Raw genomic sequence first — 22476 nt, 5'->3', positions numbered from 1 at the left:
GAAAATCAACCACTGACTGGTTTTTACCCACACTGACACAACACATCCCCTGTTTTCACCTCTGTGTGGGCTGTTTTGTTTTGCTCTCAGCTTCGCACGAGGCTCCAAACGACGTCATCACCACACGGGTGACGTCACGAGGAGCTAGTAGCTGCGAGCGACGGAGGAGAGGAGCCGCCGGTGTCATCATGGTGAGCTCGGACCGTGTTTACCGTCCAGAAAACACTCCAGTAACTCAGCTACACTTTCTCTACCGTGTGTTTTTAATGCTGTCGGGACGGTTGTTTGGAGTTTTGTCTCCGCTTTTAGCTCGTTGTAACTAAACTAGCTCGTTGGGGAAACTTTGCCGGCTAGCGCTCCGCGGTGTAGCATTCATGCTAGCTAGCGGTTTAAAAAGACTATTTATAAACCTGAAGCTAGCTGTTGCTACGTGACGTTGCACTGACACTAAAGTTTGTCGTCTCTTGAATGTGGGATGTTATCGGAAATATTTAGCAAGCAGTGAAAACTGGGAGAAATTGAATGTAGTACGTCCTCTGTTAATGTTATGACGTTAGCCTCCTCTGTTAAGAGTTAAGTTATTCACGTCCAGCCACAGGACGCTGGCTGATGACACATCCTGCTCCTGTTCACTTACACTAAGTGGATTTTTAAAGGTGCACTATGCAGATTTTATTCACAAAACTACATTCATTGATTTTCATAACTGGATAAACAAACTTTCCTCAAAGGAAAACACAGTGCCTCTCTCTTTTACTTTGTTTGTATCTGCAGGACCCGTCTCACTTTTTCAACAAAATAAGCATATATACTCATATACTCATCACAAATGCAATGGAAAAGCAGAGTACAGTGTAAAGTAACAGATCATATACCTCATCACACTACAACCAGAAGACCTTACAGTCAAGTAAATCCATAAAATTCTGAATTAGCCAACTTTTTTTCTTTGTGGTGCTGTAATGGAAGTTGCCAAGGAGTGAGACATCTCACTTGTTTCTCATATCTGTCACCAACGTGGTCACTTTTTAAATATCTTTTACGTCAGTCTCTCTTTCAAACTTGCCGCTGTTTGAACAGAGATGGATGGAAAAGTATCACCAAGCCAGCAGCCTTAACTTCAACATACAGCATCGCATCATGCCTGGCGAGGGTTGAATAGCACCGCGTTTACCTGGGTGAGGTGTTTTCATCAGAGCAGAGATACACTGAAGACAAAAGCCAGATATTAGCAGATATTAGTGGGGTTTTTGGTCCGTATGAAAGCAGTAAAAGGAGCCACCTTTCTAGCGTCAAAAAAGTTTTCTGCGGACCTACTTCCCCCCTGAGGACAGCTCGTTTATTCAGTTATAGAAACGCATTAAATAAATATTGTTGACATTTTATTATTACCTAATTAATGTTATAAATGTTACATGAGTTTGAATTACTTCTCCAAAACTGCACAGTGCACCTTTAAGTTTATGGTTATTGTAGCAGTAGATATTTATGCAGACATTTTCTGGTTCATTTCTGTTGCTGCGACAGTAAAAAGTGAGTTTATTTTAGTTATAAAGCTGCCGTTGTCTGGCAAGCCACTTTTTAAATTAAGTATCAAGGGAGGCAGCCCGGGAACAATCCGGCATTGTAAGCATCCTAAACCACCAAAAAGGGTCTAATATAATAAATTAAAAACAGTGCACATGCAGTCAACCTTAAAAACTAGACAGAGGCAGCATTCTTTCTTTTACAACTCACTGTAGCATAAACATGATTTTGAACTTATTTTAAGGTAAAATAGTTACATAATGTTGCTTTAAGCTGTTTATGAACGTCAAGCAAGTTTTCTAAAAATGTTGCAAAAACCAAATAGGATTATAAAGAGATTTGAGTGAATCGTGTAAGGTTTTCTTCTTTCTTTTCCAAGGCTGACACAGTTCCAACTCTCGCTGTGCCTCCGAGCATACAGTCCATTCTGGAGCCACAGATTCACTGAAAATCAATACAAGTCACCGGGGACATCAGTAAGAACCGTAGTTGCATAAGTCACAGACGCCTTTTAATTCGTTTTCTTTTCACAAACTGAAGATATGTGACTCCTCAATGAGACGGTCAAGGCAAGTTTATGATTGCACAAAATTCCCGAGAACATTTTGCAGTACCTTACACACACAACTGGCCTTTGTAAATTTACGAAGGCTGATTTATTTGCATCTTTTGTTGCAGAGAGCAGCTTCAAGTGCACAAATACCCAGGCGGCCGATGAAAATGACCTCTTGATAAGTGTGCACTCGGCAAATAAATCTGCGAGGAATTCATCTATAGTAATTCTCGTCCTCTTTATCACTTAGCTTCTGAAACATTTCAGCAGTTAATAAATAATAACAGAATAAAGGGACAGAGCCAGGAGGCCAAGTTGTTACACAGCCATTTAAACTGTAAAGTCATGACATCGATTCCAAGTTGAAGCGTTTTCTATAAATTTTTGTAACTTGCACCAGACAAAAGTGCAAGAAAATTACTTGAAATGAAAAAGTGGGATTCACAGGCAGTCATATCTCTAAAGTAAAAATATCTTCACTCTCTTAATTGTCTGAGTAAGCAGGGTGACTGTGTCTGAGCAGGGGGGGTTCACACAGAGCATACCTGACTGAGGCTGTTAAGAAATCCTAATTCCTCACATTACATATCTGAGTTTTTCTGGAGGGATGTCGAGACGTGTTCGAGTTTCTGTGCATCGATCGAACAACAAGATCAAAGGATTAAACTAAAGCATCGGCAGTGCAACATGGTGAAATTGTGATGTTTTCTAAATTGTCCACAGGCGTCGACTCAGCAGGTACAGAGGTTAATTTTAGGATATGTCTCTGTGGTTGGTTGGAAAGTCTGACAGGGAGTGGTCAAATGACCTCCTGTAAATAACTCTATTGCTCTGTACTCTTCCGTTGCTTGTCAGGCTGTAATTTAACATCGCCCGATGCTAATCAGCAACAGTGTGAGCTGCTTTTTTTGAGCAGTTCAACACAATTTAATAGAATAACAGTGCTGTAACAAGAAGTCCTGTTGTGTTTTTCGCTGATTCTCCAGAGTGAAGATGAAGCTCACCGGGCTGCCTCTACTCCTGGTGCTGCTGGCTGTCGCGGGGCTGAGCCGAGCCCAGGTCAAGACATCTCTCCTGGATTTGACCAACAGCATCGGGAGCATCCTTCCCGCTCTCAGCCGTCCAGCAAACCACAGCCGCATCTTCTACGCGGTGATGTTTGATGCAGGGAGCACAGGCACACGCATCCATGTCTACACCTTCATCAACAGTGACTCAGGTAACTCAGGACCTGCTTTCCTTTGCTCTTTTACTGGTGTTATGATATCAACATTCAGGGTGAAAGGCAGGTTAAATCGTGTGTATTTACTGCAGCAAGGATGTCTGTGAAATACTTGAAAAGATCAATTGATTTTTTCAATGCAAACAAGCTGTTCTGTAGTCTATTCCTTTCCTTAGGCTTCCTCACAGCCTCTCACTTCTGTAAACCTGTCCATTTCAGCTTCAGGGCACATAGGTTACACTTGACTTTATTAACTTGTGAAGTAATAATCCTATTTTGTCAGATTCCAGTCGACATGCCTCATCTTGAATAAGGGGATATATTCAGCATGTGTACGCTAAGCAGATTTAGGCGTCTTAATGCTTTTAATAGCTGCTGCATATTTGATGTGGGCGGATCTTGTATCTTTTAGCAGAGCTGCCTGTGTTGGACAATGAGATGTTCCATTCCATAAAGCCGGGTTTGTCAGCATATGCCGACTCCCCTGAAATGGTGAGTTCATTGTCAAATCTAATCAATTACATTGAGCCGGAGGGAAAGGTCTGCTGGCTCTACATTGTGTTTAGAAACACTGCCAGTAGCTTCCCTCTGCAGGGGATCACATTGCTAATCAAAGGAAGTAGGAAGTGAGAAAAGCAAAATGACAAACAAAGTGAAGTGTTTTCTCAACTCTAACCGAGTCACCCTGTTGTCAGTAGCCAGATCCGAGCAGTGAGCATTGTCTCTGTTTTTTAAAGGGCGGACACACAGTGAGGATGCTGCTGAAGGTGGCCAAGAAGACTGTACCTCGTCTGGTGTGGAAGAGGACTCCAGTGGTCCTCAGAGCCACAGCTGGTCTTCGGCTGCTGTCCCCAGATAAAGCCCAGGCTCTTCTGGAGCAGGTAAAAACAAAAAAGAGCGCAACAGTGCTGAGACATGACACACCATTGAGATCTCTGTAAAGTAGAGTGCAGTGCTTAATCATAGGGGAATTGTAGGGTGCTACAGTGTCTGACACTTTCAAAGGAAAGTGCAACCTCTTATCCGTGGAAGGAGCAGGCAGAAACAGTTTCAGTGCTACGGCAGGTGGCACAGAGACTAAAGGAAGAGAATTGTTATCAGAGTGGTGTGAGCTTAGAGTGGAAGGGTCTTGTGGAGGGGATAAGATAGTAATGGATGGCCCTGGGGCACCTTGGAAGATAAGTGATACTTTATTAATCCCCCTGAAGGAATTAATTAATCCCTTCAAGCAGAGGGCACCTCTGGATGAGTTACTATTACAGTAGATAATATTAAGGCCATTTCTCTGCTTTCCTCGGCTCTCATTCTCCCTCTCCCTCCCTCCTCTCTCTCTCATTCCACCCTCTCCTCTTCTTCTTCCTCCTCAGGTTCAACATGTGTTTGACGAATCTCCATTTTTGGTTCCAGACAACAGTGTCAGCATAATGAACGGCACGAACGAAGGTAACGCCTGCCCACCCTTTACTCAGACAAGCAGCACATTCGTCAGTTGTGGCAGCCACTCGTGTTGTTTCTGCACTACTTTGTAGGTGGCATCAGTGATCCTTCTGTTCTACTTTTAGTGTGCTGTGCAATTTCTATAAGGAATCGTTGTTTACTGCAGACGTTTAGCTAAATTGCAGTAGATTATCGCCGTCGTTTATGATGACGCTTAAGAAAATTTAATTGCTCTTTACCTCGAAGTTGTTGTGACTGTAATTACGTGGTGAAAATTTGTTATTGTCTGTTGTCCCCCAGTAATTGATCTGTCAGCATTTCACCCTCTTACTCACGTGTTTGCACATGTTTCCGCCTGTGCCAACCGTTATAATTTCAGTGAGCATTTGTCGTCAGCTTTTCTAAAATGAGCTTGTGCGTTCCACCTGAAACGTCTGCTTTCTTGGTGTTTCCTTATCTCTTTAATGCAGGAATCCTAGCTTGGATATCGGTGAATTTTCTGACAGGTGAGTACTGTAAACACACGTCTACATGGTCTGCAACACGCACTGAATATCTTTTCTGGTATTATGGTGTTATATGAGCTCAGCTACTGTACATCTAAATTTAAACGTAGTGTCTGAAATTGTCATAGTGTCTTTTTAGAGAGCCTGGTTCACAAATATAGGCTGAATTTATATAGCTATGTTGCCTCAGGGGGATGGCTCTGATCTTAATCAGGCTCAGTGTTGGGATTTTTCTACTTTTGGGTTTGCACATAGGCCTTTTGAAGATAGCATCTAAGGTCTAACCGATTAGCTCTTCTCTGTCGTGGCTGCCGGATTATTGTCTGAAATGTTTTCAGGTCACCTGAAAGCACAAACCAAGACAACGGTGGGAATCTTGGATCTTGGCGGAGGATCTACGCAGATCACTTTCCTGCCAAAACTGAGGGTCAGTTGTGTGTTTGCATTTTTAGATATTTCTGTACAAATTAAGGAGACAGTTCACTCCAAAATGCAAAATACATATGTTTCCTCTTATCTCTAGTGCTATTAATTCATCTAGATATCCATCTTGATTGTTTTGGTGTAAGTTTCCGAGTTTTCAAGATGTTAGCGGTAGAGATATCTACCCTCTCTCCAGTATAATGGAAATAGATGCTACTCAGCTTTTGGAAAAACTCTAGGGAAATCATGACCCCGGTTACTCAAGGTACCATCTCATATGACACACATGAAAACACATATCCTGTGTCCCTTCGCTTACACTGGGCATGCGCATGCCGTTGAAAACAGGAAGCAGATTGTATACTACGCTTGGTTGCTTTGTTACAGAAAATACAATGAACGAGGCAGGGAAAAGTGACTGCTCTTCGCGCAGTGCTCTTGGATAATTTGTCAGCAAAACATTGTAAGCAGCTGTAATGTTATCAATGTTCATTTGTGTCTTATAAAAATAAGAAACAATATAACATCCATTCTATCACTGTACAAACTCAAGTACTCCACTGATAAACGTGTGTCTGAGTTCTTCAAAAGCCCCTTTTTCAGTGACCTGAAACGCTGTTTACGTGTGAATGGAAGGCCAAAAAGCTTTGGTTTGAAAAAAAATATCTGTGTACGTGTGAACAGGGCCTCAGTTAGCCAGCGTCACGTCCATGAGTAGATGCTTCGACATTGTTGGCGGGTGTAGTTCAGTAGAAAGAAAATAGTTCCCACATGAAACTGCTCACAACAAGGTCTGCGAATTATCTTGAATAACGGGTTCATGATGTCTGGAGAGACACAAAGCTGTTGAGTTTTTCAAGTGGAATATTTTGGCGCTTTGAGCACCACAAGCTGAGTGCTGTCTAGTTGCATTATATTCAAGAGAAAGCAGACATCTCCATGGCCAGTATCTGACACTTGTCAACTCAGATAAAAACAATCCAGAGCCATTAGCAGCACCACGGGCAAGAGGAAAAATATGTATTTTTGATCTTGGGTTGAACTGTCCCTTTAAATTCTTTCGTGATTATTAACTCACTATGTCCTTCATATTACAGAAAACCATTGACAGTGTTCCTGTTGCTGATTACGTTGCCAGATTTGACATCTTCAACTCAACATTTGAATTGTACACTCACAGGTAACAGATTTGATAATTAATCATCGTTATTGTTGACATTATTACGCTTTGGCAACATTGTACCGTACACCGTCATGATTAATAAAGCCACTTGAATTTAATTAATGTTTCATAGAACGTAGTAATCCTATTATTATTTGCGGTAGCATCAATAAAATTAATAACACAAATGCAACTGACTTTGTTGTTGCAACTTCACTCTGATGTTTTTTAATTAGGAACACTTCGATTATCTGTCGAGTCATTAGGATGTGAATAATATGCAGACTGCTCGTTTGGCCTGTTGACTGCACACACAGTCTGTTCCTGGTTGGTTTTGTAACTGTGTAACCGTCCTTTGTCTTCGTGCAGTTACCTTGGACATGGACTGATGGCAGCGCGGCTGGCCACACTGGGCGCTCTGGGTGCAGAAGGTACTTGTGCTGAACATGAGGAAAAGGTGGTCCGGTGCAATTAGCTGCGGGGTCAGTGTGTTCATTGTGAGCGTGTCTCTTACGGATAACGAGACACAACAGTGAGTCAGTTCTCCGAGTGCTCTCTCTGGTGTTTTTCTTTTCCGTCCTGCCTATTAAAGGAGGCAACGACAGAGAAGGATGTTTTTTTTGGGATGTACTTCAAGTCTTTTCTTTCTAATAAACAATTCAAGTGAGACCCAGAGATGAATCACCAAAGGGCTGCAGAGAAAATTGTGTTAGTGAGTTCGTGAGTCACACTCAGACCGCGTTGACCAGGTGTGAAGCCTGTTGAGCCAGTTAGAAGATTAAAGGGGCTGTGTGTGTGCTCTCGCAGGGTTGGAGTGGCGAGTGTTTAAGAGTTCCTGCCTGCCAAAGAAGTTCAGGGATGAATGGAGCTTTGGAGACTTGACCTATCAAGTGAGCGGGGACCCAGACGGTAAGATCCGGTTTACTTAAAAGCAATAATTAGTGTGGTTGAGTCGAGTAAATCCAAAGCTACTGTATGTGTGAACGATTTAAAACGTCCCTTTGAATATCATTGTGACATTTTCCAAACCAGGATTTTTGCAGGCTACAAATGTTCCGAGTGAGATTCACAGGTAGAAAAATATCTGAAAGTGAAGATTTAAAACCTGCAGTAATGTTTCCAAAGCCCATTAAAATGGACTTAGGTGAATTGCACATCAATTCATATTGTTGTTCCAACAAAAGATGCATAATTCACACCACTGTCTCCGTTTCTTCTCCAGGTTATGCAGGATACAAGCTTTGTTATCAGGAAGTACTTAAGGTGGTGAAGGGGATTATTCATCAGCCGTATGAGCTCCAAGACAGCAATGTGTTCTACGCGTTCTCTTATTACTTTGACAGAGCGGTGGATGCCGGCCTTATCGGTTAGCACACACTCACACACACACACCTTACATAATTATACAGACCCAGCAGGATGTTATTACCCATTCCACTGCTAGACAGGGGCAGGACACTGTGAGTCATCTGCGCCTGTCTCAGTGGATTTGACGAGCTATAGGTGTGTAGTTATTAGAGGAATTGCTATCCTCTGCCAGTCTGAGCTGAAAGGGCACCAGCTGTTATTAGTATTATAGAAACGTGCGTGTATATCTGCTCTGGTAATTAATGGTATAGCATTAAAAATGTGAGGAAGATGACTCCCAGTCACTCGCTGTTACAGATGGGGTCCAAGGAGGGAAGCTGGAGGTCAGAGACATCAAGAAGAGAGCTAAAGAGGGTAAGATGGCCAAAGCAATGCATCGTTACAGTGACAGATCTGCAGCTCCCTCTACTTGAGACGCACTGCGCATCTCAATAGTCTGGACGTGCGTCCTCGCTGCTATCTGAAAATCCTGCCCTCACCCTCTCAGCTGAATACAGATGACTGATTATCCAACCTAATAGACATGATTTCCCCTTTTGTCCGCTCAGTGTGCAATAAGATGACCAAGTACCCTCCCATCAGTTCTTTCCTGTGCATGGACCTGACCTACATCACCTGTCTGCTCAAGGACGGGTTCGGCTTCAAGGAGAGCACGGTGCTGCAGGTGAGGCGGCTCTATACAACATAATCAACAGGGTTCGTGGCCTCGCTCGTACAGTAAACAGGACGGGAGGGAACATTTTTCAAAAGGTGGTGAATGAAGCATCGGAAGAAAAACTACTAGAAAGTGCTCCGATATAAAAAAGTTAATTAAAAAAGTACATTGACACAAAAAATTCTGTTACTTTTTTATTTCAATAAATACAAAAGGCATTTGAGTGATTTTGGTGTTGGGTCTTGTTTTTCGCTCCTAGTTGACCAAGAAAGTGAACAACGTGGAGTCAAGCTGGGCTTTGGGCGCCACGTTGGACCACTTCCACAACCTGAAGATCCACTGAGGAGAAGGGAGGAACAAACACTGCTGATTCAGGCGATGCTCAAAGACAAACACGAAGCAGTGTGCGCCACCTTATCTAACGTCCCCAGACATCTGCTGTTTGTTTCATAATGGCAGATTCAACCTCATGAGTAATTCTTTAATTTTGTTTTTAAAAAGCTATTTTTCTCAAATGTTAATATATTGAGTTGTAGATGAGCAATGTGTGCCTTACTCAGAGAACACTGGAGGTTGACATTTGAGTGAAAGATGTTACCAATAACACGCCGAGTTAATGCAGCTGTGGGCTACACTGGGCAAACAATTAGTTTGGATTGGATTAGTTTGTGTGTTTTACTCTGATGAACAGGGTGGTCTGGCTTGTTAGGCTGGTTCTGCTGTGCAAGACCAGCGTTTACATGCAGCAGTGTGATGTAGCAGTTTGCAATGTGATTAGTAACGAGGATAATGGACGTGTGCCCAGTTCATATCAGTGTGACAGTCGATCCCATCAGTGAGACTCATTTTCATCGGTGAACATCACAACTGAATTTCAATCCCAGACTTGTGTTTACAATGATACTGCGCATAGCGATGCGTGGCCATTATATTTTCATAAACTCTTAAACCCGTCTCAGTATTTTCTTTGGGAGTATTTGCTTTCAAAAACTTGAGGAAAAAAGGTTGTTTGTACAAACTTTGCCATTTCTCACTTGTCAAAATAAAACCATTATCGATCGCTAATTACAGATATCTACAGGGGAGAAAGTCAGAGGTTAAATTATTTACAAGTAGATGTCTATGTGAAGTCCACTGTGACTGCCAGTGTAGCGCTGAAATAGGCAGTGTGTGATATTGTTTTCGTGGCTGACTACAGCAGCGCCACCACATCTTCTCCATATGCATGGCCTTCGGTCGTCATGGTCACCAATTCATGTGGCTGAGAGAGGACTACCACCGAGTCTGCAGAGCCTGGAGGGACAGACACAAAGACAAGTAACATGAATGGATGCGAGCTAATAGTGAGACTTCTGTGAGTACCTACATTTAGCTATAGTCATCAAAACATCAAAGACCCTTCAGGGAAAACTACTAATATATTTGTCCTTGGGTTTCTGCAAGACTTCGCCTGGTTATGCCTTTTGGTTTTAATGCTGACAGGTCGGTTTTGGAGAACGTGAAGGACGTACTGTACAGTATGTGACACTGTTTATATAAGAAGTATTCAGAGTCAAAGAGGGCTGAATATTATCTAAAGGCCTTACACATGGACACATGGGGACCAATAGATACATGTTTTACAACAAACATGTTACCACAATATGACATACATAATAACAATACACCAATATTAAATACACATCTAACTTTAAGTGTGTGCTACAACCAGTGTGGACAAAATGACACAACACAACAGTAAATGCCAGTTAAGTAAAGGTCTGTATTTGCTATTTGTTAAGACTTTACCAGCGCAGTTCTCCAGTGTTTGGTTAAGAAATTATTTATGAAGTTTACACAAAATGCAGTCACACAAATAATAACTTATATCAGGCAAAAAGCAAAAACAATACATTAAAAAATTATAATAAAAGAAACAACTGAAAAATACATCAACTGTTGGAGAAGCAGCTCATTTTCAATAGAAAATTATGATTTCAATAAAAGGCAATGCCGATAGTCGTCCCTACGATATTGAGGCCATATTGATATCGAGGTATGTGGTCAGACGTATTGTGATATTTCACTTATATATTTTGCTTTTAAGGAGATTTTAAAATATCAAGATATTTATCACAATATGCCCAAAAACATATTGTAATATTATTTTAAGGCCACATCGCCCAGCCCAATGTAACATCAAAAGATTCATAAGATTTACTTTGAAGCCCTGGTAATCTGACAGAATGGGACCAATTATTGAATGTTACAACAGTCGTGAGCGCTCCAGTTCTTAAAATGCTATTAGTGATGGTCTAAGAGTTTAGTAAATCATAGTTGGGTTGGAACCAACAATTTTAGCAGCGTATCTGGGATGAACAGCAGGAGCCCAACCGAGAAGACACGAGGCAGGACAGATGGGGAGGGGTTTGTTAATCAGACTGTTTACAGAGTCGGAGATGAACATCTAAAGAGAATAAACAGCATCACGATACCATATGCACATATGAGCTGGTGCGAGGTATACTCTGTGAAAAGTCGTAATTTATAAGCTTGTTTGCAAGGTTCTGAAATGATATTGCTAAACAAAGAAGTGTTGTAAAAGAAGAAAAAGTCACAAATGTCTTCTATTCCAATTCGAATCATTAAATACAGCAAGCTACCTACAAGCTGTTTGTTTCAACCCTGACAATCGGCATTAAAAACAACACAGCTACGGTACAAAGAGGCCTGAAAGCTGCTGTCTGAGTTGTCGCTTCTACGTTGGAGAATCTGAAACAAAGTCGTGACAACAAGAGGAACACAAGAAAGCTGGACTGAGTAACAATGACTGAAAAACACTTAACAGGACATTAGCAACACCACGAGTTGACTCAGCAGCTCTGACATTAACATTGCGAGCTGCACTAAAGCATTTTCTTTACAGCAGGGTTACTGTATTGCCACATGTCTTCTGTCCACACCGTATATGTTGGGTTTCCTGTCATACGTGCGCTCACACCTACCTGGTGATCTGAGCATGGCGTGGTGAAGATTCATGGGCTCCACGGTTGATGTCATGTTCTCGCCGTCTGCCTCCAGCAGGCTGCTTTGTGTCAGGGCCTCTCCTGTCAGCCGCAAAACAATGAACACGCTGCGTTTAATCCACCATCTTTAAAAGGACTGGCAGCTAACAGTCTGACTGTAAGTTAAAAAGAAAAAAATCTATGTCTCAAGTGAAACCTGCACATCTCTAACTTCCTACGTTACCTTTTGACTCTTATAAATTTTTCTGCCTGTTTTTTTTTAGGCCTGTATTTATTCCAACACGGCCGCGTTAATAATTCATCTAGTTAGTATAAATAACACAGAAACTACCCCTCTGCTGTGAAGCGGCGTCTTCCTATGCTCCTCTTTTTACAAAAGACCAGCCTCTTTGGGGAGACTGACCCGAATAAATGTGCTGTTTATAATTAGAGCTTTGGCAGCGTTTCCTCTGTGGTGATTCAGCTGCGGTGCTTCCCACCGCTACAGAAAAAATGTGACCAGGAGGCAAACGCACTGTCTGCTGTCATTGTTCCACGGCTGAAAATCCACCTAATTTAATCTAATTTTGTACAATTAGACCATATGTTGGAATGTAAAGGGCTCGTTGAGAATCTGAAGAGGTGCTGAAACCGATACCGAGAACAGAAGAAGGAGCAAAAACTTGAGTGAATTTCAAACAGCTGCGGTGGAAGACGAACTCAAGTATCCACTCATTTATCTCGGTAATTTGCAAGGTGAAGGCTGGAAAGAAATTTGAGCGAGGCAATTTGAGTTACCGTGCCATTTTTACCTGGTGATTACATACTTTTCAGACGATTCTGACCCCATCATAAGACGCCTAGCAGGCCTTTATCTGCGGGTACGGTTGTGCTGTCTCTGCTTTTTCACCGATATGTGCACTGTAGAACAATTCAGCTGCCGGCCCCTCAAGACTAAAAATTCGAATGATAAATTTTTAAGTGCTGAAGGGCATCAATTATTCAAGAAACGCTCCTAAATGTAACTTAAACCAACACCATCTCTATGCACTTTTTAAAATGTATGGGCTGCTTGAAGCTACATAATCCGAGGATTAGCATAACCACCTACTGCACTGTGTGTGTGTGTGTGTGTGAGGCAGATAGAAAAGAGAGAAAGACCTGTTTCTCTGCTTTCACTACTGAGCCCCTCCTCGCCGTGCCTCTTCCTCATGTGGACGTTTCTGCTGCCCGACTGAGAGAAAGTCTTCCCGCAGATCCCACAGTGGTGAGGCTTCTCACCTGGGGGGGGAGCACAGACACAAAACTTACGCATCCCTTCAAAAAAAAGAAGGCACATGAGGATATATTATATCTGTAGCACACCAATTACAAAGTAAAACAAACGCTCAGGTGTGCAGCTGTAAACTCACTCACCAGAATGTACGAGCATGTGTTTTCGGAGACTGGAATACTCTGCAAAGGATCGCCCACAACCATCTGCTTCGCACAGAAAAGGCTTCTCTCCTGGAAGCGGCCACCCACCACGCACACGCACACATACATATGGTTGAACTTCGCAACACAAAGACTTGAAAGTAGTAAAACTCGTTACTGAAAGTGATTTGAACGGCCTAAAACACTCTGGAAGTAGAGAACGCAGCTTTTTTGTTGTTGTTTTGGAGCGGAGCTGTCCCACTTTGATGCAAAAAGCTAAAAAAATGTAATAAAATTTCATCCAACTAAGTGGATATTACAGCTCACAGAAAGCCTCTCTACCAGACATATGGGCAACAAAAACAGCGTATAGCTTAGTCGGCTGCTAACTGGTCCCTAGATAGGAGAAGCAGACCGTTGAACGGACCATCAAAATGTTAATGTCACCCTAAATAAAATATGACAGAGCACGGTTACTCTTCGCAGCGGTGAAATGGAGGCGCCAGCGCTGCTGACTCTTCAATCTCCAGCCTTGGATGCACCAAGGAAGCACTAAACGAGCGGAGTCAAATGGCCTGAGTCAGTTATTGCTTCCAGCGTGTTTGGGCTTTTATTAACGCGGCTATCTCCTGCTTCCCCCCCACCTGTGTGTGTGCGCCTGTGGTTCTTCAAGTTTCCAGCCGTGGTGAACTTCTTGCCACAGTTCTTCTCCTTGCAGATGAAGGGCTTCTCGCCGTTGTGAGTCCTCATGTGAACCTGCAGCCTCTGGAGCACGTAGAAGCTCTTGCCGCAGCCCTCGGCGCCGCACCTGAACATACGGTCATTCCTGGGAGGGCGAGGAAATCAAACAAAAACAAGGCTCGATGTCTCCTGCGCACACACTTCTTTTTTGCAGCAGCCCACCACGGGGTCAGACGGGGCGACTGCAAATAGATTTCCTGCACTGATGTTAAGAGAGCTCCTGCAGTATGAGTGCACACTTCTTTCTAAGGCTCAGCTGGTGTTTCTCCTGTTTGGCTGCTCTGTCTGCCTCCACCACAAACAACCTGTGGAAAACACACTGTGCGATCAGAGTAAGCTGGAAAACATCTGTATAGCTTTGATCCAGCACATCTGTCTCGAAGAAGAACAGCAACGCGCTAACTGTGCCACTTACAGTTTCCACTTGGAAGCTAAGTTCACACAAAAATGAAACTTCAGTATTTATCTCCTCACCCCTTTCCCGATAGAAAGTCAGGTGAGGTATCGTAGTCCATAAAACATTCCTGGAGCTTCACAGAAAAACAGTGCTGCGCATTCTGCTGAACAACTGCAGAAGCTGGGGACTTGAATAAATAAATAAAATATAACAAAAAAACAACAGAAAATGGCTCCAAACAAACAACTGATGGAAAAATGAATAAAATAAAATGGCGTTTGTCTCTAGACACCTGACGATCCCTAATTGATTTGAGAAGACGTGATTTAAAACCATTGTAACCTTAAATCTTCACTGTAGCTGCTAAGCTAGGAGCATTAGCATTCACCCCTCCTGAAGCAGGTGCATTGTCTTTTCACACCAGCCAGATCTCAGGGCTCTTGAATTGCAGCAGACGAGCTGCATGGAGCCATTTTATGTTTGTTTTGTTGTTGTTGTTATGTTTTAAAACAAGTCCCCATCTACCTCAGTCGTTTAGGATAACGATCCAATGCTGTTTGGTTATGAAGCTCCAGAAATGTTTTGTGGACAACGAAAACTTCGCCCGACTTTGCATCGGCATCAGGGTGAGTAGAGAATGACTATCTTTTCAATTTTTAGGGGAACTTATCCTTTAAGTTTTACTAGATGAAGATGAATTTTTAATGAGAACAGAAACCGCACCTCTTCCCATCTAGAAGTCTGACAGTTCAAGAATACAGAGATATATATCACTATAATTGTTATTAATAATAATAATTAATGGCTTGGTATTTTTCTATTAACAGCTAAGACTTGACTGCACATATAATACCTAAAGCCACACTGTGTAATTACTTGTATAAATAGTTAGAAGCAAGGTTTCATCATTATTTTCAATTTGTCCACATTAGGCAGGATTTGCACAGGGTTTAATCCTGATGCTTCTGCTGCCTGGGTCCATTATCTCCCGCCGCTGTGCGTACTGTGTGTTACCTGTGTGTACTGTGCGTTACCTGTGTGTACTGTGCGTTACCTGTGTGTTCCTTGCGTTACCTGTGTGTACTGTGTGTTACTTGTGTTACCTGTGTGTTACCTGTGCATACTGTGCGTTACCTGTGTGTTTTGAGGTGGTATTTGAGATGAGCCGGCCACGTGAACGTCCTGCAGCAGCCCTCAAACGAGCAGCGGAGGATTTGCTTGGAGAGGGGGCGGCTGGTCCGAGGCGGCTTGTCCCCGTCTGCTGTCAGGCCGTGTGTGTGGTCACCTAGGCAACCAAAAGAGCGAAGTGAGGCTGGGTTGAGCAGCAAAACAATCCGGGAGTGCCGAGGCGGCCCGGCCGCTGGAGCCCGGCTGTATAGCAGCCAATCATCAGGTACCGACTGAGACCTGCTGACAACTACAGCCGTAAGAAAACAGCCCTGAATGCAATCACTCGGACTCCCCGCTTTGAATGCCTCTAACAGGTCCAATTTAGCTTACAGCATGCCAGCAGTAATGCACCCATAACTGATACCCTGCTGCTGAAGGAAACGCGTCTAATCTAATGCAAGCAAGTGGGAGGGCAGCCATTACACCGGCTCAGATAGAGGAGCTTTAGCCCCACACTGAAACAGTCGAATGTTATCTAACAGCCTACAAAGTATTTCAACAGCTACACTGGCTCAGAAGAAGACTTATTTTTTTAATGTGTAAAGCACTTCTTCTTAGTCATGGGAGATCATATCAAAGACAGTCAAGGCTGGATCCACATAGTCTAAACATTTTTTTTCCCTTCTCTCTGCTAACTGTCCTCGCTTGGCCCTAATAGAAATATAACAAGGCCAATGATAAATGTGGAGAAGTCACAAGGAGGTAATGAGAGAACACCTGAATCTGAATCCAAACTAGGCCACACGATCACCTGAGGTAAGCCGCTTTTCAAAAGTGCTCAAGTAAAAGAACTGCCTTCGCTTCAAGACAGGAAACACTGAGGCTTCGTTCTTCAGCACGCTGGGAATTCAACCACGACGGTGTGACAGCGAATACAATAAAATAAAAAAAAGAGCACGTACAATGAAGCAGCATTTAAGTAAGAAGCTCATAAACCGTGGAAAATGGATCCGCGTCGGAATGAGAGCTCACTCTCGTATCACTTTCCTAACCGCGACCTCCAGCTGCAATTCGTCTCGGAGGGAGTTCAAAGATCAGAGGAGTAGCTCGGAGCCGCGGTGCCTTGAATGTCACGGGTAGACTCTTTATCTAACAGGCGGCCTGTGGAGAGGAGTCAAAAATGGGCTGTGATGAAACTCCTGACTCCTGGTGTGGGTCAACAGATTGCTACGCCGCTGTGTGCTGTAGGAAGGCAGCGTCTGTCTTAGATCAGAGATGAGAGCTTCATGGTGAGGAGGAGGACGAGATGAAGGCACGGATAACTTCTGGCGAGCTACAGATTAAGAAGTGATTTTAGCGAGTGAAGAAGCTGCAGTAAACAACTCCTGCATACTTTATTTTGATAGCAAACATCGCAGCACCACAGTGTTTGGAGAGCTCAGGGTTTTCTCTTCACTTGCCTTTCAACGTTTTATTTAATGGCGCTTGTCAAATAACAACAAACGCTAAAAGGGAATTATCATGTTTGATCTCACTATAAACATGGTAGGAGTTGGAGTTTCCAGGATTTGCTTCTACTTCACCTCATAAACGTCTTTACACACCACCGCTCTCTATCAAGTCCCGGACCGGTGCTGCACATTTACAAGTCTCAGCAGGAGATGAGAAGGAAGTTAGATTCCTCTTCTTTCATCATCAGCTCTGGAAAAAAACTCCCAGTTTGATTCTTTTTTATGACAGATCGGCCGAGTGAGTTGCTCGATTTACTGGTCCGACGTTGAATTTCAGTCGACCCTTGACCCGGGCAATCCTTATTGTTGAGCCCTTTACTGCGATTTCAGCGTACTAAAATTCGTGACCCACCAAGATGTCGTGACACTGAAGGAGTAAGTAAATGAAAAAGACCAGAGAGTCGATGAATAAATGATTAATACACGTACATTTCTCACAATGGTTACATAGAGCCCGTTTAAAGATTCTTCTGATGTTATGAATCACTATAGGCTCATTCAAATGAAGATGGATTTTTTAAACCTAGCTGTAATTATAGTTGTCAAACTTCTTATCTAACTGAATATAGGGCCACAATTTAGGTTATCAGACTGTTTCATGACTCGGAGCAGTTGGTTATTGTGCAGAATAAACTAGCTGTAGACAGATTGATGGCCCCGACCGATTATCAAACTGATTTTCTGCATTTTTTTTCATCAGATTGCTGATAAAATAAGCTCATTTAAAAATGTTTTACTTTGGCTCTGATGCAGCATCCTCGCACACAACAACATCTGATTGGTAACACCTGCCTGAAAAAGCCGTATCAGTCGACCCCTAGAATAAACACACAAGATATAACTTGTTAATGAGCTTTGGCGGAGCTGGCAGGCTGATTATTATGTCATTCACCATATTTTACTAAATGCACATTAAATCCTGACAGGCACAGCACAACGCAAAGTGAAACATCATCAGTGTTTGACGATAATGTGTCATTTACAACGGAATATTTGCCGTCAGACAGAAGACGAAGCTACAAATTTATTTTGATTGAGAGACTTCTGATGAGACGCTGAACACAGTTTCCGTCGGTGCTGATTGCACCACATTTTCATCTCATCGCTGACCTCATTTCTCTTCTTTATGTCTTTGATGCCTGCTGAAAGTAGACCAGGATGTTATCTTATCATAAAAATGTGCCGCTTCCTGTGCACAGGCTCGTTTTCATCACTACATCACAGATAGCGGTCACACACAGGCCACTTGCAACTGCTCACAGAGAGCCTGTTTGTTTGTTGTTACTTTCCAGAATAAAAGATCTCTATAACGGTTTCTGCTTGTGTTGACAGGACAAAGTGACTTTACCGTTAGTGACACTTGCAGCTCTGGCGTCCTGGCTGGCCTTGGCATCTCTGGCAAGCTGTGCCCGCGTGGCGGCAATCAGGCTGTCATGTGCCAGCTCCTGTACGCGCAGATACCAGGGAGCACTGCCATCTATCCCGTAGTCACCCGACGAGACCCCCTCGTCGTCGTCCTCCCCGGCTCCATCTGCGGCGAAGATCAGCGACTCTGAGGAGGCTGTGATGCCTGAGAGGGAACAAAAGGCAGGAGGTGAATCACCATGAAACGAGACATTAGTTGTCAATGTACTATTCTGCAAGATCGTCCGTGGCCTGAGCCTCTCTAGGTCATGATTCTGAAGTCATTATTGTCCTCACATCACACTCAATTTTGGTTTTAAAGTTAGATTCTGAAAGGCTGAGAGGATGCAGGCGAACAGACGTGGTGAAAACAGACATAAATGCTACCAAAAAACTATCTCACTTTAATCCTGATGTAAATTTAGTGTAACAAAAGTGATTCTGTGGACTGAAAAGTCTTTTCTACTCGTCACATAGCTCACTGAGTCGCAGGCAGAGCACAGCACACTGCACAAAAGGTGTACGTCAGGGAACCAAAATTAATTTTTTGGCTCGGCTGCCAAGGGCTGATGAACCAAGAGAATGTGCCTGCCAAGGATCATTTCTCCCAGCCAAAATAATTCTCCCCTCATTTTTTTTCTTCATGAAAATGTGTCACCTCGTTTCTTTTCAGCGCCGCGCGTAGAGTCGAGAGCCGTGCAGGACACAAAGTACAGACGCAAGATGGAAATTTAGAGCTTTAATGTTAAACTTCTGTCTTAATGATGTTTGAAATCCACCAGGGAGTGATTCATCATACAGGAATGAGGTGGAAATAAAGTTTTTTCGAATCAGTTTAGGACCTGGGGGCTTCCGTGGACTTGAATTACACCAGGCTGCCTGTTTTTTAATGTTTTTAAACAGGTCCTCATCTACTTCAGTTGTTTCACTGCAACGCTGTTTTGCTGTGAAGCTCCAGAAATGTTTTGTGGCTTACGAAACTTCACCCGACTTTCCATCGGAAAGGGGATGAAAAGATAATGACATTTAACATTTCATTTTTGGGTGAAGTTATCCTTCAACTGTAACAAAATAGGGAAAAGTGCTAAACACTATTCAAGGTGGCTATATATTTCGGACTGTTTATTTACCTTTTGCAAGGTTCAGCAGGACGTAGGAAGTGCTATCTGACTGTTGTAGGTCATGGAGGATGGGTGGGGGGCTGGGTGAGGCCCGTGGATGAGCGTGCGTCTGGACCACCAACGGGCTTCGCTCCGACACGCCTCCGAACTCTGACAGGGAGGGAGAACTCTGAGGCTCATGGCTCAGGCCTCCATCTGAGGAGAAAGACATGTTATCTGTACATTAATACCCCAAATAAGACTATGGTTTACACTGTTGGGCAGGTACAATTAGTTTAAAGTCATGTTTGGTAGGTTGTTATGTACTGTCAAATGTTTTCCTTTTTAAGATGGCATTAAAGGGAATAATGCACAAGCACACGTCATAGGTGGGGTATCTGTCCATCCAGTCAGTCAGGTGGAGCTTGTCAGAGCTCGTTTTATTATTACAGGGTTGAATACAATGCAACAGTGATCCAAGTCTAAAGGGAACCGTGATCCTAATCATCAGGGCATTGAGAAGAATATCCACAAATTTAGAGTACAATTAATAGTTTTGTTGTGGACTGCTGCACTTGAATTTAAAAAATGTGGCACATTTTTTTAGAGCTTTTTCACTGAGCTGCCTACCATCAGTGGCTGAGAGCAGTGAGAGTGAACGAAACCGGTAAAGTTTTATGAAGCTCCTGAAGCCGATGGAAGCGGCACGGTCCGGTGATAAAATTCTGTACTGTAGGTTAATCAAAATAAGTGACCCCATCGTTTTCATATTATTACAAAAATCTGTGGAGTTATAAAGATTCAGAACGTGTGTTGCAGAGATGAAGCCTTTCCTCACTAGAGGCCTTTAATGTTGAACAGTTCTTCACTCTGACAGTTCAGATTTGTGGCTTTTTGGCACTAAATACAAATAAAAATTCAACTGTTCATGGCTTTTTAACAGCTGAACAGTTCTGGAGTTAAAATGTTTAAAAGAAGGATACTATGGCTCACTTAAATCTTTTCAATCCCTGTACATAAGTACTACATGTAAGTAAGTTTGCAGAAGTTATGAAGTAGTGAGTCATGCTGTCAGGAGAATCAGAAAAATATCAATATTTGGCCGCAGTGTATCAGAAGAGGAAGCGATGCGATATATTGTCGTATCAATACTTTGTCCCACTCCTAGTTAGGGTTATGTACGCTTCTATAACTACACAGACATGAGTGATAAAGCTGTTATTATGGTCTAGGATTGCTATACCATTAACAAGACAGTCTTAGGTATCTTGTATCTTGTTGACAGTGGAGGTGACAAACACACTTGTGGTTTTGAGTGACATGCAGTCACAGTGACAATGAATAAGCTGTGAGTGCTACTGAAGGGTGTTTTGGCCTGTGGTGGTGGACGGGGACAACCTGTGAGCTCCAGCGGGCTGCACAGTGAGCTCTCAGCCGGGGTCAGCAGAGGCAGGCAGGAGTGTTTGGACTCCGAGTCCTCCAGACCCTGAACCAGAGGGATGGACGCGTTCTGCACAAACTGCACCAGCAGCTGAGAAGAAGAAGAAGAAGAAGAAGAAGAAGAAGAAGAAGAAAAGAGCCTCAACACAAGCACAGTCAGGATATGAAGCTCATGTCTGACTCCAGGTCACAACAGATTACCTCTGGTTTGGAGTCAAGCTCATCAGAAAGCATCACCCTGTGTGGAGCCTGTGGGACAAACAATGAAGAACACTGATCCATCAAACCCACACTGATTTGCCAAGATTTAAGTCTAATGAAGACAATCCTCACCTCAGATTTGACCTACTAAATGTGAGATTGTCAGTCGGTTCATGAGCGGACGGGGCAGGTCATCTTTGAGTCAAAACCATCGCACAATCTGCGGTCAAACAACAGCACAAGACGTCAAATTAACACATCTCACTTTTGCTAGTTGAAAGTGAGTCGCTACGAGTGAAATACCAAATAAGTACGTGTGTCACTTGGAGCTGAAGCACGGCAGCACTGCGTCAGTGTGAACAGTTGTTGGATAAAAACAGACAGATGACAGGCTGCGCTGCTAACTTAGCTAGCAGGGTTAGCACTTACCAAACTAGCTACCGGGGCTAGCAGGCTGATGTTAGCTGCCCGGTGTCACAGCCTGGCCGCTGCCCGTACACCGTGCGTGTATTTAGTAATATAAAATCTTAAATAACGTCAAACGAACTCGCTTACCTTGTAACAGTTGTGTAATAGAGCTGAGAGCAGCTGGATAATTGTCCCAAAACAGAGCAGCAGCAGGTTTGTTGTACGGTGTCTCTGAGGGAACAATGTTAGGACACTTCCGCGTTTCCCACACTGGGGATCCTGTGTCATGGACGCCATCTTGTGGCCGAATGGGTGAACTACACTGTAAGGCCAGACTGGACTCTGAAAGATATGGAGGCATTTTGATCCTTTGATTGATAAATAAATAAATAAATAAATAAATAAATAAATAAATAAATAAATAAATAAATATCCAACCATCCCGAAATACCTGGAAATTCAAGATTAAAAACGGCTAAAGTGTGAAATCACACTTCACTTCACTTTCCTGCTGTAGAGTTTTTATTTTTTATTTTGTAATTATTATTTGTATTACAAGTTTTCTGATAGTGTTTAAATATGCAAATAATGCATTATCAAATTAAAAATGCATTAATTTGAGTAGTAGAAACAGTCTGATTGAAATTCTTGATGTGTGTTATACATTTTTTTGCAGAGGGAACTGTAGATATCACTTTTCATCACTCTATAAATCAGAAAATACTGTCAACAGCCATGAAAATAAATAAATAAATAAATAAAATCCATGTTTTCAGGGATAAAATGTTATAGAAATCAGGCTATGGATGATAATTAACCAAACTCGTCTGTTATAACCTTCAGATTATAGAGCGAAATGGAAAAGTATAAATAAAAATGTATAAAAAAATAAAACATGTATAAATAAAAAT

The 22476-nt window shown here is 42.7% G+C and overlaps 2 protein-coding genes across 5 annotated transcripts; one reads left to right on the top strand and one right to left on the bottom strand.

Moving 5' to 3' along the window:
- The first annotated feature begins 103 nt into the window (after window positions 1–103).
- entpd5b (ectonucleoside triphosphate diphosphohydrolase 5b) lies at window positions 104–9802 on the top strand. 4 transcript variants are annotated; one of them, XM_073492710.1, is made up of 14 exons: window positions 104–191; window positions 3067–3299; window positions 3718–3794; window positions 4040–4183; window positions 4670–4745; window positions 5210–5245; window positions 5584–5672; window positions 6766–6848; window positions 7200–7261; window positions 7638–7739; window positions 8053–8196; window positions 8496–8552; window positions 8747–8862; window positions 9113–9802. In XM_073492710.1, exons 2-14 carry the CDS (start codon window positions 3074–3076, stop codon window positions 9194–9196), a joined length of 1296 nt encoding a protein of 431 aa, XP_073348811.1. In that variant the 5' UTR covers window positions 104–191; window positions 3067–3073; the 3' UTR covers window positions 9197–9802. The 4 variants fall into 4 exon arrangements, with proteins under 4 accessions (XP_073348811.1, XP_073348808.1, XP_073348810.1 ...); XM_073492707.1 differs by having other exon boundaries at window positions 3715–3794; XM_073492709.1 differs by having other exon boundaries at window positions 156–230; window positions 3715–3794.
- On the bottom strand, window positions 9035–21801 carry znf410 (zinc finger protein 410). Its single transcript, XM_073492706.1, has 12 exons — window positions 21713–21801; window positions 21290–21377; window positions 21158–21205; window positions 20915–21047; window positions 19547–19732; window positions 18361–18582; window positions 15526–15676; window positions 13898–14079; window positions 13254–13343; window positions 12999–13118; window positions 11838–11939; window positions 9035–10146 (listed from the first exon to the last, which is right to left on the bottom strand). Exons 3-12 carry the CDS (start codon window positions 21188–21190, stop codon window positions 10046–10048), a joined length of 1320 nt encoding a protein of 439 aa, XP_073348807.1. The 5' UTR covers window positions 21191–21205; window positions 21290–21377; window positions 21713–21801; the 3' UTR covers window positions 9035–10045.
- Between the last annotated feature and the right edge of the window lie 675 nt (window positions 21802–22476).

This window comes from Pagrus major, chromosome 22 (assembly GCF_040436345.1).
Source record: "Pagrus major chromosome 22, Pma_NU_1.0".
Taxonomy (NCBI): Eukaryota; Metazoa; Chordata; class Actinopteri; order Spariformes; family Sparidae; genus Pagrus; species Pagrus major.
The sequence above is the reverse complement of the archived record's forward strand: the minus strand, read 5'-3'. Positions and strand labels throughout refer to the sequence as shown.